This window comes from Balaenoptera physalus (genome assembly GCF_965194825.1).
Source record: "Balaenoptera physalus genome assembly, chromosome: 6".
NCBI classification, from domain to species: domain Eukaryota; kingdom Metazoa; phylum Chordata; class Mammalia; order Artiodactyla; family Balaenopteridae; genus Balaenoptera; species Balaenoptera physalus.
In genome coordinates, this window is record NC_138885.1 from 7,286,627 (window position 1) to 7,301,408 (window position 14,782).

Below are 14,782 nucleotides of genomic sequence, written 5' to 3' on the forward strand. Positions count from 1 at the left end.
ATGAGGGGACTTCCCTGGTGGTCCAGTGGTTAAGACTCCACGCTTCCACTGCAGGGGTCGCAGGTTAGATCCCGCATGCCGTACCTAGCGGCCAAAAAAAAAAAAAACAACACACAATTACAGGGATAGGAAACAGATCAATGGTTGCCAAGGGCTAAGAGTAGTGGTAGGAGATCTGTAACAGCGGGCCAGTGTGAAGGAATATATGGGGGTGGTGGAACTGTTCTACATCTTGATTGTTCCATGATTCTATGCATTTGTTAAAACTTAGAAACGTATACCAAAAAGTGAATTTTGCTGCACTTAGCTTTTTTTTTTTTACAGGTATATTTTATTTATTTTATTTTATTTTTAAAATAAATTTATTTTTGGCTGCGTTGGGTCTTTGTTGCTGTGCGTGGGCTTTCTCTAGTTGCGGCGAGCGGGGGCTACTCTTTGTTGTGGTGCGTGGGCTTCTCACTTTGGTGGTTTCTCTTGTTGTGGAGCATGGGCTCTAGGTGCTCAGCCTTCAATAGTTTGGCACGCTGGCTCTAGAGCACGGGCTTCAGTAGTTGTGGCACACGGGCTTAGTTGCTCCGTGGCATGTGGGGTCTTCCCGGAGCAGGGCTCGAACCCATGTCCCCTGCATTGGCAGGCGGATTCTTAACCACTGAACCACCAGGGAAGTCCCTTGCATGTAACTTTAAAAATAAATTAATCAAGAGTATGAGAAGATAAGCCACAGACTGAGAGAAGATATTTGCAGAAGACATATCTGATAAAAGACTGTTACCCAGGATATGCAGAGAACTCTTAAAACTTAACAATAAGAAAATGTAGAACTCAGTTTAAAAAACGGGCAAAAGATCTGAACAGACACCTCTCCAAGGAAGATATACAGGTGACAAATACGAATATGGAAAGATGCCCAGCATCATACATCATTAGGGAATTGCAAATTAAAACAACGAGATACCACTGCACACCTGTTAGAATGTCTAAAATCCAAAACACTGACATCACCAAATGCTGGTGAGGCTGTGGAGCAACACAAAGTCTCATTCATTGCTGGTGGAAATGCAAAATGGTGCAGCCACTTTGGACAGTTTGTTAGTTTTTTACAAAATGAAGTATACTCTTTTCTAAAAATATTTATTTACTTATTTGGCTGTGCTGGGTCTTAGTTGCGGCATGTGGGATCTAGTTCCCTGACCAGGGATCGAACCCAGGTCCCCTACTGGAAGTGTGGAGTCTTAACCACTGGACCACCAGGGAAGTCCCAAAATGAAGTGTACTCTTACCAGAGGATCCAGTAATCGCACTTCTTGGTGTTTAACCAAATTAGTTGAAAATAAATTCATAGAAAAAACCTGCATGTGAGTGTTTATAGTAACTTTATTACTAATTGCCAAAACTTAGGTAACCAAGATATACTTTATAGGTGAATGGATAAACAAAGAGTGGTACATCCAGGCAATGGAATGTTAGTCAGTGCTAAAAAGAAATGAGCTAAGCTATTGTGGAAAAGACCTGGAGGGACTTTAAATACATACTGCTGTGTGAAAGAAGTCAATCTGAATACATTTTTCAAAACCCATAGGATGTACAACACCGAGAGTGAACCCTTATATAAACTTTGGGCTTTGGGTGATAGTGATGTGTTAATATTGGTACACTGATTTTAATTTTCAGTCTGATGCTGAATGTTGTGAGGGAGGGGGACTGTGCACAGGAACTCTGTGCCTTCTGCTCACTTTTGCTGTGGACCTAGAACTGCTTTAGAAGATAAAAGCGTATAGGAATAAACCTGCCCAAGGAGGTGAACGACTTATATGCTGAGGACTATAAAACTAATAAAGGAAATTGAAGATGATTCAAAGAAATGGAAAGATAGCCCATGCTCTTGGATTGGAAGAATTAATATTGTTAAAATGGCCATACTGCCCAAAGCAATCTACAGATTCAGTGTGATCCCTATCAAATTACCCATTACATTTTCACAGAACTAGAACAAGTAATCCTAAAGTTTATACGGAACCATAAAAGACCCAGAATTGCCAAAGCAATCCTGAGGAAAAAGAACAAAGCAGGAGGGATAACCCTCCCAGACTTCAGAGACTACTACAAAGCTACAGCAATCAAAACAGCATGGTATTGGCACAAAAACAGATATCTGGATCAATGAAACAGAAAAGACCACTCAGAAACAAACCCACACAACTAAGGTCAGTTAATTTTCGTCAGAGGAGGCAAGTACGTACAATGGGAGAAAGATAGTCTCTACAGCAAGTGGTGTTGGGAAAGTCAGACAGCTGCATGTAAGTGAATAAAGTTAGAACACACCCTCACACCATACACAAAAATAAATTCAAAATGGCTTAAAGCCTTAAGTATAAGACATGGCACCGTAATCTCCTAAAAGAGAACATAGGCAAAACATTCTTCAACATAAATTGTATCAGTGTTCTCTTAGGTCAGTCACCCAAGGCAATAGAAATAAAAGCAAAATAAACAAATGTGACCTCATCAAACTTACAAGCTTTTGCACAGCAAAGGAAACAAAACAAAAAGACAACCTATGGAATGGGAGAAAATATTTGTAAACTATGTGACCGACAAGGGATTAATTTCCAAAATATACAAACAGCTCATACAACTCAACAACAAAAAGAAACCCAATTGAAAAATGGGCAGAAAACTTAAATAGACATTTCTCCAAAGAAGACATACAGACGGCCAACAGGCACATGAAAAGATGCTCAACATCGCTAATTATTAGAGAAATGCAAATCAAAACTACAATGAGATATCACCTCACACCGATCAGAATGGCCATCATTAAAACGTCTACAAATAACAAATGCTGGAGAGTGTGGAGAAAAGGGAACCCTCCTACACCTTTGGTGGGAATGTAAATTGGTGCAGCCACTATGGAAAACAGTATGGAGGGTCCTCAAAAAACTAAAAATAGAGTTGCCATATGATCCAGCAATCCCACCCCTCGGCATGTATCCAGTTAAAATTATAATTCAAAAGGTACATGCACCCTTATGTTCAAGCAGCACTATTCACAATAGCCAAGACATGGAAGCAACCTAAATGTCCATCGACAGATGAATGGATGAAGATGATGTGGTACATATATACAATGGAATGCTACTCAGCCATAAAAAATAATGAAATAATGCCATTTGCAGCAATATGGATGGACTTAGAGATTATCATATTAAGTGAAGTAAATCAGAAGGAGAAAGACAAATACCGTATGTTATCGTGTGTGGAATCTAAAATATGACACAAATGAACTTATCTATGAAACAGAAACAGATTCACAGACAGAGAGAACAGACTTGTGGTTGCCAGAGGGGGAGGAGGGGAGGGGGAGAGATGGAGTGGGAGTTTGGGGTTAGCAGATGCAAACCATTACATGTAGAATTGACAAACAACAAGGTCCTACAGTATAGCACAGAGAACTAGATACAATATCTTGCGATAAACCACAATGGAAAAGAATATACAAAAAAATGTATACATATGTATAACTCAATCATTTTGCTCTACAGCAGAAGTTAACACAATATTGTAAATCAACTGTAATTTTTAAAAGTATATAAAAATATTAAATAAATTTAAATGAAAAGAATGACAAGCTATGGCATTCAGACTTCTTGAGTATATGTTAAATATTTTTCTTGAAGATGAATCTAAGTAGACTGTTGCTTCAAGGAAAGTAACTGTTAGTGTTTGTTGCCAGTGATAAAAATTGAGTTTTCAAGCAAGAATTAGAGTTTTGGAAAACTTGTGTCTGTGAGGTTGAGTTTCCCAGTAATTAATAGTATTTATGGTGAGATCAATGCTGATTTTAATAAAAGTGATTATTACATGTTTTATAAGAAGTGTGACAGTTAGATGAAATGCCTGATTTTGTGGAACCAGTGTTTTCCAAGTGATCAGTGCATGGTGTTGAAAAATCATGGTTTAAAGTTCCAAAGTGCAAAATAAACCAGTGTATTTTAATATAATAGAGTACAGAAAGCTTATTGATGTGATTTCAGAGGCTGCATTACAGTTAATATTTAATAAACTATCACTTGTCAATTTTTGTTGGAATATCAAAGAATACCCCTAATTTTCTGAGGCTATTAAAATAATCTTCCTTTTTCCGAATGTATATCTCTGTGGGTCCAGATATTTTTCATGTACTCTAACCTAAATAATAACATATTGCAGCAGATTGAATGCAGAAGCAGACATGAGAATCCAGCTGTTTTCAGTTAAGCTAGACATTAAGGAGATTTGCAAAAATGTAAAAAACAATGCCAGTCTCTCACTAGTTGTTTCTGGTGAAGGGAAAATAGTTATTATAATAGGTTTGTCATCATTCTAAATTAAATTAATAAATACTTTGGATTTTTCTGTTTTAATTTCTAATATGGCAAGTATCTATGGATATAAATACCACAATTAACAAAAATTGGGGGGAAATCCTCAATTTTTAAGAGTAAAGGGGTCCTGAAATAAAAAGTTTAAGAATTTGCTGCCATAAAGAAACTCTTTCATTGAATTCCTTGGTGGTCCAGTGGTTAGGATATGGTGCTTTCACTGCTGTGGCTGGGGTTCGATCCCTGGTCGGGGAACTAAGATCCCACAAGCCGCAGGGTGCAGCTAAAAAAAAAAAAAACCTGTTTCAGAAGTAAGCTATCCAAGTTACTTTGTCCAGTGGTTCCCAAATTTTGCCACACTAAGGTATCACCTGGGAGCTTTTAAAACTCTCTGCTGCCCAGTTCATATCCCATACTGTTAAATCAGAATGAAGATGAGACCCTTAAAGTCTGGCCTTAGGAACTGCTGACTTCAACTCACACTTGAATCTTTGAATTCCTTATCTTTAATTTAGGAGGTCACTTTATGATTACTTACCTTATCTAAATGGGGCATGGTTTTTGTTTACTTTTACAAAGGCAGTTCACTAATCCAGTGAGAATTGGTTTGTCCAGTTTTTATTGGTTTAGACAGTTGATAAATCACAATGCAGTTTGAAAAGTGTAAGAATGGAAAACCCTCTTTGTATGCTAATGACAAGGGGAAATAAACATATCCAATAACCACTGACTTTATCTCCATTGAAAACCGTTGATGGTACAGGTTCCTTATCCCAGAATCACACTTTTGAAATATTGAGTTGTTACTTTCCAATTGAGTAGACAGTCAGATTTGTGGTCACATGTCCATTAAATATTAAAATTAGCTTTTGAAATGGCACAGAAAACTGAATGTAAAAGCCCAAATACAGTATCAGGTAACATGTATTAAACTGGTTGAGTGCAGTGTCCACTAAAATGTTTCAGTACCCTTGTACCTAAGTATACAACCAAAGCTGCTTACCGCAAGTTACAAAGAATTACGCAGGTAAATCTGAGGCTGAAAGCAATAAAAGTTGGAAAACTCCTACACTGAGAGTTAAGTAAAGTTGATCTTTAATGTCAGATTTAGTCATCAACAAGGTACAGAATCGTGAACTTTTAAAAACTACTTATTTAAACAATTGCCTTCTAGTTTATTCTTTAAAAGATGGAATGGTCTCAACATAATGTCTCCTGATTTGTTCAGGATTCATATTTATCAGTGATTGGACATTGAAGAGAGAACATATTGATTACTTTGTTATTGGCCTTTTTTACCACTCGTGTAGATCCCCTCAAAGTTCTATGGCAGATTAGGTATCAGATCTCTTTTAGGGTAGATTATCCATCTCAGGGCCTAATGGTCTGGTGATAATCTTCAGTAGAGGTTCCTAGGCTGAGGTTCTGACCTAGGGGACCAGGTTTGTGTTAATGAGGGTGGTGATCTTAAAATCTTCTGTTATTTTTAAAAGCCCTTCAGTAATTGTACTTGCTATCCTAGCTATTTAATGCATCAGTAGTTTGCTTTCGGTTAGAATTCTTTCCTCTCAGTTTGGGGAAACAAGCTTTCACGTGCTGATCAGAAAGCTCTGATTAGTGGTTGACACGGTAAGAATTGTTATATTTCATAGTCCGACCAGATTCTGGTGCCATAGCTACTGTAGCCAGGCATTGTACCCACACTAGACAGATGCTGTATTTGAACTTCTTTGGCTGTGGATTCTCAGTGGCAGCAGAAATTAAGTCATCATAAGCAGAAGATAGCATAAATAAGAAACTCTGGTTTTCACTGAACGGTTTGTTAACATTAAGCCATTTGCTTTCACTTTTGACAAATTAACAGGAAGGAAATACTTTTTTACATTGTGACCTAGTGTACACACATGTACAACCAAAACAAGTTTTAAGAAGCAGTTCTTTCCTTTAAAATGTGTGGTTCAATCTTGTCTGTTCTATTTTTTAAATTATTAAAGTAATGCTAGTTGTCAGCCACATTGATTTTAGGAACCACCAATAGGATATGACTTCTGGTTTAAAGGAAAAGCACTACTTCAGAGCAATTGATGAACTTTCAGGCCACGGAGGTTTCTTTTCAGTTCTACCCTCCTGAATCGTAAAGATATTTTTATTCAATTGTGTGAAGCATTTAGTAAATTCATTTTGGATTGAATTTGTGGAATTAGTTAAGGTTTAGCAGTGTTATTTTCCAATAAAAAATACATTTGACCCTTGACCAATGTGGGTTTGATCTGTGCAGGTCCACTTAGACGCAAATGATTTTCAATAAATACTACAGTACTGCATGGTCCATTTGTTGGTTGACTCTGAAGTTGCGAAGGACCGTGGATATGGAGGGCTGACTATAAGTTATACTCAGGTTAACCCCGCATTGTTCAAGAGTCAACTGTACACCTTTCCCCCTGTGTTTTAGTTGGAGATTGGCTGTGATGGTAAAATTTTTCTCAGGGAGTCAGAAATGTTTGCTTGGGGAAGATTATTTTGGGTTATGTTTGGTTGGGGAAAAGATTATTCGGGATGTGGTGTGCTGAATGAATGAATGTTACTTATTTTTGTTTCTTTCCTGTCTTTTCCTCCAACCTTCCCCCACCCCACCCTGAATTTAAACTTCTTGAGGCTGAATTGTGCAGTAAGCATCCTGTGTTATATCCCTATTGCCTATGAATAGTTCCTGGTAAACAAGCATAGTAGATTCTCAATGTAGTAGTATTCTCACATTGCTTTCTTTATGAGCTCTTCTGTTCTGATAAACTGTCAGTCTTGAGGACAGACTTTATGTGTGTCTCTGTCTTTAGCCTGTCAAGTAGTTAGTGCTCACTGATTACTTCTTGAAATGAATTACATTACTTCTTATGCTTCCCTATGTCACAGGGATTTTTCAACAAATTCAACAGTTCCTAAGTTTATGTATTCATAGCTAGTAACTAGTAACTGCCTCAGTGAATTTGGTGGTGCCTGCTCATTATTAATAAGTTTTGCTATATAATTTTCAATTTAAGTCTTACATCTCTCATAAATCTCTTTCTGTTCATTCTGCTATTCTAATTTTTGAGCTTGTGTTACTACTAGTATAGAGTTTTTATTACTTTAATTAGAAGTTAGGTTCAATAAAATGAGTTATTGTTTAGCACAATTCTACAATGTGAAACTTGTAATGACTTTTCTTTAAGAAAAGCATTTGTGGTTCACTGGTCAGAATGGCCATCATCAGAAAATCTACAAACAATAAATGCTGGAGAGGGTGTGGAAAAAAGGGAACCCTCTTGCACTGTTGGTGGGAATGTAAATTGATACAGCCACTATGGAGAACAGTATGGAGGTTCCTTAAAAAACTAAAAATAGAACTACCATACGACCCAGCAATCGCACTACTGGGCATATACCCTGAGAAAACCATAATTCAAAAAGAGTCATGTACCAAAATGTTGATTGCAGCTCTGTTTACAAGAGCCAGGACATGGAAGCAACCTAAGTGTCCATCAACAGATGAATGGATAAAGATGTGGCACATGTATACAATGGAATATTACTCAGCTATAAAAAGAAACAAAATGGAGTTATTTGTAGTGAGGTGGATGGACGTAGAGTCTGTCATACAGAGTGAAGTAAGTCAGAAAGAGAAAAACAAATACAGTATGCTAACACATATATTTGGAATCTAAGAAAAAAAAAAAAAAAGGTCATGAAGAACCTAGGGGCAAGACGAGAATAAAGACACAGACCTACTAGAGAATGGACTTGAGGATATGGGGAGGGGGAAGGGTAAGCTGTGACAGAGAGAGTGGCATGGACATATATACACTACCAAACATAAAATAGATAGCTAGTGGGAAGCAGCCGCATAGCACAGGAAGATCAGCTTGGTGCTTTGCGACCACCTAGAGGGGTGGGATAGGGAGGGTGGAAGGGAGGGAGATGTAAGAGGGAAGAGATACGGGAACATATGTATATATATAACTGATTCACTTTGTTATAAAGCAGAAACAAACACACCACTGTAAAGCAATTATACTCCAATAAAGATGTTAAAAAAAAGATATCTTTGTAAATAATGACTATCAGTATTTTAAATATATCAATTCTTCCCAAAGTGATCTAGAGATTTGCTGTAATGGCAATTCATATGTAAAAGTTGTCTGTTTGTTTATTTGGTAGAACATGACAATCATGTTATTAATCATAAAATTAATATGATGTAAAAAAAAAAAGGAAAATGGAGGAACAATAACAAAAAACAAAAACATGAGACATGTAGAAAACTAAAGGTAAAGTGTTAAACATAAATAAATCCTACCGTATCAATAATAAAAACTAAATGTAATGAATTAAACAATACAATCAAAAGTCATATATTGTCGAACTGGGTTTAAAAAAATGTTTTCTGTAGGAGACGCTCCTTGGATTCACAGGTCTAATGTGTACAAAGTAAAAGGATGAAAAAACATACATCATGCAAATAGCAACCATAAGCATGCTGAAGTGGCTATACTAATACCAGAAAAAATAGACTTTAAAACAAACAAAAAATTACTAGATATGAAAAGGGACATTTTATGATAAAAAAGGGAAGATACAAAAATTATTAACATATGTGTCCTGAATAAGATAAAACCAAAATACATGGAGAAGAAAATAGCAAAATACACGAAGAGTTGAAGGAAGAAATAGGTAATTCCACAACATTAAGTAGAGGCTTCAGTACTCCACGGTCAATAATGGATAGAACAATTAGGCAGAAGATCAACAAGGATGTAGAAGACTTGGACAACACTATGAATTATCAAGACCTAATAAATGTCTACAGAACACTCAACTGAACAGTAAAATACTCATCTTCTCAACTACATGTGAAATGTTTTCCAGCATAGATGACATGCTAGGCTAAAAGACAAGAGATTGAAACCCACATACATTGTTGGTGGGAATGTAAAATGGGTGGCCATTTTGCAAAACAGCTTGACAGTTCCTCCAAATGTTAAACATAGAGTTACCCTATGACCCAGCAGTTCCACTACTAAATATATACCTAACAGAAATAAAAACTTAGGTCTGCACAAAAGCTTGTACGTGAATGTTCACAGAAGCATGTTTATACAAACAAAAGGTGGAAAAAATTCAAATGTCAATCTGACAAATGAATAAACAAAATGTGGAATATCTGTACAATAGAATAGCACTCAGCTATAAAAAGGAATGAAATATTGATCCATGTTACAACATGGATGAACCATGAAAGCATTATGTAAAGTAAAAGCAGCCACTCACAAAAGATCACATATTGTATGGTCCCATTTATATGAAATGCCCAGAAGAGCAAATCTGTAGAGACAGAAAGGAGATTGGTGATTGCCTAGGACTGAGAGGGTTGAGGAGAATGAGAAAACATGGTTAATGTGTAATGGGTTTTTTTTGTGGGGGGACAGAAATCTAAAGTTGGATGTTGTGATGGTTACACAAGTCTTTTAGTGGTTACACTAAGAACCACTGAATTGTATACATTAAAGCGTTGAAATTATGGTATGTAAATTACATCCCAGTAAAGCTGTTAAAAAAAAAAAAAGCATTTGTGGTTTTTTCCCTATCTTCATTTATAACCTTGGTAGTATCACATGACTAAGATTATAAAAGGTTATTTTGTAATAGTTGGGACAAGAAGCAGAATTATAATGCTTGTATGGATTTGCATACACAAACGCGTCTGGGTATTCCAGTTTGTTCAACAGACTAGTCAGTACATTGGCTAAAAGAATAATATATTTCATACAAAATAATATCTTTGAGCAAAAAGGATCTTTGAAGTTATCTACATTAGACTTGTCGTCCAGGTTGAAAAAACAGATGCAGAGAAGTGGCATGACCTGCCCAATTTTGGAGAGTAGTTGCAAGCTTGAAGGCTAAGAATATGCTGCAGACTTTTGTGACTTCAGGAGTCTTTGTATTTGCCAAAAATAGAGATGGGGACCAAAAAACACAAAGTATGAAATATATTCTATGACCTTAGAAGTGATATTCAGTGAATCACGACAATATGTTGTACCCTATGCTAGGTGTAATAAAAAGTAGGCACTTGATAAAATTGTGCTGATTTCTTGAAACATTGAAGGTTTGTGTGTATGAGAAAGACATGATGAATTCAATGTTTCAGGTGATTTTTTTCCTTAGCAATTTGGTTCTGTTGTTAGTATGTATTTAATGATCATACGCAAATTACTTGTGCTCATTCTGCCTCAGTTTCTGTCTTGCCTACAGCACCCTTCTCCCCACCCCATCCCGTCTATCTCCCTCCCTCCCACTCTACCCCAGATATGAGATGAATATGCTGTGGGGACAGCCCTGCCTTCTGGTTTAAATTGTTGTCTTCTGTTAGCATAGCTCAAGTGTGAGTACTTCAGTGAGTAGAAATTACAGTAATTATTTTTATGAAAGATAAAGCTCTTATTTCTTTTTCTGTATTTGGTTATATATATAGTTCCTTGAAGTATAGTCCTGAGTGAAACCTGAAAAGGATAGTTTTAATGATTTTATTAATGGTTTTTCTATCTGGGTCATTCATTTTTCAACCTCATATATCAAGTTTTCTGCTGTTTCAGTCATCGAAAGCTGTTATATCATTATTGCTGAAATCTTTTGGCAACCCAAAGGAAGAAGAGTTGAAGAAGAGTCAGGAGGTCCAGGTATTTTGCTCTGCCTCTGCCTCTGTGTTGGTCTGCTGGGGTTGCCATCACAAAGTGCCACAGACTGGGTGGCTTAAACAACAGAAATTAATTTTCTCACAGTTTTGGAAGTTAGAAATCTGAGATTAAGGTGTGAGCAGGGGGTTGGTTTCTTCTGAGACCTCTCTTCTTGGCTTGTAGATGGCTTTCGTCTTCCCATGTTTTCACATGGCCTTCCTTCTGTGCATGCGTGCGTCCTAATATCCTTCTCTTATTGGGATATCAGTCACAAGGGTTAGGGCTTTATCTGCAAGTGCAGTCACATTCTGAGGTACTGGAAGTTAGGACTTCAACATACGAATTTGTGGGGGGACACAGTTCAGCTCATAACAGCCACTAAGAGGCTCTGTTTTGACTTTGGGCAAATTACAGTGGTTTGCAGAAGTGAAGCTGAAGTGTGTAAGGCATTTATGAAGACTGGTTACTGTATTGTCAGGAGGTTTTCTTGGTTTAGGGCTGGATTTTGATTTAGAATATAATATTTTTTTTTCATTTTCTTCATGCTGGACCTTTTTAATTTTTTTTTTTTTTTTGCCTGCGTTGGGTCTTTGTTGCTGTGCGCGGGCTTTCTCTAGTTGCGGCGAGCGGGGGCTACTCTTCGTTGCGGTGCGCAGGCTTCTCATTGCGGTGGCTTCTCTTGTTACAGAGCACGGGCTTTAGGCGCGCTGGCTTCAGTAGTTGCAGCACTCAGGCTTAGTAGTTGTGGCTTGCGGGCTCTAGAGCACAAGCTCAGTAGTTGTGGCGCATGGGCTTAGTTGCTCCACGGCATGTGGGATCTTCCCGGACCAGAGCTCGAACCCGTGTCCCCTGCATTGGCAGGCGGATTCTTAACCACTGCGCCACCAGGGAAGCCCCTTGAGTAGTGTTTTTGAGATTCATCCATGTTGTAGCGTGTGTCAGCACTTCATTCCCTTGTTTTTTTGGCTGAATAATTTTTAAGCCTCTTTTGATACATGTAAAAATCTTTATTCTCATTTGGTATCAATGATATTAGAAACTAGACTATTAGGATAACTTTATTCTAATAAAATTAGAAATTTGATGATTATAAAGTGAAAAAAATAGAAATTTTAAAATACACTTTTCAAAGCTGCATCCTTTTAGAATTACTGGCGTAGACATCTGAATTAAAGCCGTTAATTGAAATCTGCATGCTGAAACTTAGTAGGATTCGTGGGATAGCTGAATAAACAGATTCCTTCACCAACCTTATTGAGGCAAATGCATTCTAATTTAATATACACACAGACTGAGAATGTGTCTCATCTCATTACAGATGAACATTTGTCAGGAGTCTTCTGGGATTGTTCCAGAGTAGTGGCAGTAATATGTATTAGATGCACGTTTAATTGCACTGTTTACTTTTGGTGTTGTGGGAGTCAGGACTTATCTCCCCACCCCCACCCCTCCTCCTGCCCCATTTCCTTTCTGTTATTATTAAATGGTTTCAGGAGATACTAAAGGGACATGGGTGAATTAGCTAGTACTAAGAATATTTTCATCCAGAGGAAATCACAGATTTATTTTCAGGTCCTTTATTTAGTGTCTTGAATGAAGAAAGGCAAATGTAAGAATATAGAAAAATAATGGAGAGTGTAATCATTCCTCTTTTTCAAAGAAAAATACCAAAATGGTTATAACACCCTTTATGTGTTTTTTCATGGTCTGATTTTTTTTTTCCCATGGTCTGATTTTTAAAATATGCTTGAAAATGTGGTTTTAAATCATGCATATTTGTATTATTGGAAAGTAAGTTTAATTGGAGAACACTAAAGTTGAAAAACTGTAAGCTCTTAACGTTTTTTTCCTTCAGATCTTAGCTTAATATTGCCTTATAAATATGTAAATCCACATACTGAGAAATAAGTTTCTGTGGTAGTTACTTTGAGCCTGAAATTAGATATACATACTTTTAGCATTCATATGAAGTAAGATAGTTTATTCCACTTTTTAACACTAGTCCTAGGAAATTTAAAAGGACAAAATGTCAGGTTTTAAAATTTTTTAGTTACTCTTGTATAAAATGGGGGACTTACGATAAAATGATGTGTTTTACTATCAAACATCTAATGAAAACTTCATTTTAAAAATGTGAACAGTTCTCAGTGATTTTACCTTCCTTACCCTCCACAATTTACCCACCCCACACGTGCACAACACAATTGCCTCAAGCTGTTATAAACAGTGATTTTTCTTTCCGTCAGGCTAAATTTTACAACAAATACTTATTAGCATTTATTCTGTGAATTGACCTTTTTCAAATGTGTAACTGGTCTCTGCCATTAGATTTAATAGTTCATTTTGGAAATAGGTTGACTAAAAGCTAAAAATGGTGCATATTAGGAAAAGGAAAAGAAGTGTAAAAAAATGTTCATTTAAAAATATTTTCAGGCAGTGTTACAGTGCTGATATATTTGTAGTGACAGTACTTTTTCCTTACCCTAGTGTCCTAGAAGGAAAACATCACCATGGCTACGGAAATTGGTTCTCCTCCTCGTTTTTTCCATATGCCAAGGTTCCAACACCAGGCACCTCGACAGCTATTTTATAAGCGGCCTGATTTTGCACAGCAGCAAGCAATGCAACAGCTTACCTTTGATGGAAAACGAATGAGAAAAGCAGTAAACCGAAAAACCATAGACTATAATCCATCTGTAATTAAGTATTTGGAGGTAAGTCCAGTTAATGTACTTCAGATGACCAAACTTTGGTTTCTTAAAAAGAAGAAAGTTTTTATAATGCAGGGTAATGAGTATACCTGTGTTTTTTGAATTAGTAGGATGAAGTAGAATTTCAAATGAGGCCAATCACCTCAATAAAAAAAGAGTACTTTTTTTTTTTTTTTGCTCTTTGCGTACATGAATAATCTCAAAAATTATTAGACTCCAACTTAAAAATAGATTTAGATTTTGTTCTAAAGGTTCACACTGTATTTCAGAAGAGGGTACTTTTGTCCAACTAGGCCAACTTTAAAACACTTGTTAAACCCACAGTGTATATGAAATGTTAAGAGACTACCAACATAGGAATATTTGTATTAGAACATGTGTTCAGAATAGTGACTTGCATGTCCAAGACACTGGCATCAGAACGCGACTCTCCAAGCCCCTCAGGGAAAAGGGCTGTATTTACTTAGAGGGTTGAGCGCCTACTATAGTCTTATAGGGTGAAACTAACTCTGACATGGCAAAGAAAGGCAGTGTAGGGGTCTGCCTAAACCTGTGTCAGCTTGACATATCTCCCCTTTGAGTTCTTTATTTACTTGTCTTAACCTTTCTTGTCTTAAGCCTCTGTGATTTGTTTTTTTCATTGCTAACTCCACGTTAATCAGGTTTTGGTCTGCTCTGCCTCCTGTGAAGAAAATTTGTCTGCTTTTCATTACCTGAGACAAGTTGTTAAAAGACCTGTATGCATATTGGGCATAATTAGTATGTTGCAGGCACATAGCAAAAATATTCATTCAGAGGTAAAGACAGATTTAGGCTTTTTCAGGTGTTTCAGTTGGAAAACTAGACTAGGAAAGTTTGGGAGGAATTAAGAAAACCAACACCAAGATAAGAGGAATTGTTTCGTGCTGAGAATTTTGAAGGAATTGGGAATGTCTGTCTACCCCTTGTCCTTTTTCCGTTTACTGAGGTATGGTCAGTGAGAATGTGTTGGGGTCAGCAG

General features: G+C 36.9%; 1 protein-coding gene across 5 annotated transcripts in view; it reads left to right on the top strand.

Moving 5' to 3' along the window:
* The window catches only part of WDR33 (WD repeat domain 33), a 99,981-nt gene that overhangs the window by 26,681 nt on the left and 58,518 nt on the right, over window positions 1-14,782 (top strand). For 4 of the 5 annotated variants that reach the window (XM_082465672.1, XM_082465670.1, XM_082465673.1 and 1 more), the window contains exon 2: window positions 13,559-13,785. In XM_082465672.1, coding sequence (XP_082321798.1) covers window positions 13,582-13,785 — 204 coding nt within the window. In that variant the 5' untranslated portion in view covers window positions 13,559-13,581. Of the gene's footprint in view, window positions 1-10,990; window positions 11,075-13,558; window positions 13,786-14,782 lie in introns of all 5 variants that reach the window. The other variant, XM_082465671.1, reaches the window with a different exon arrangement.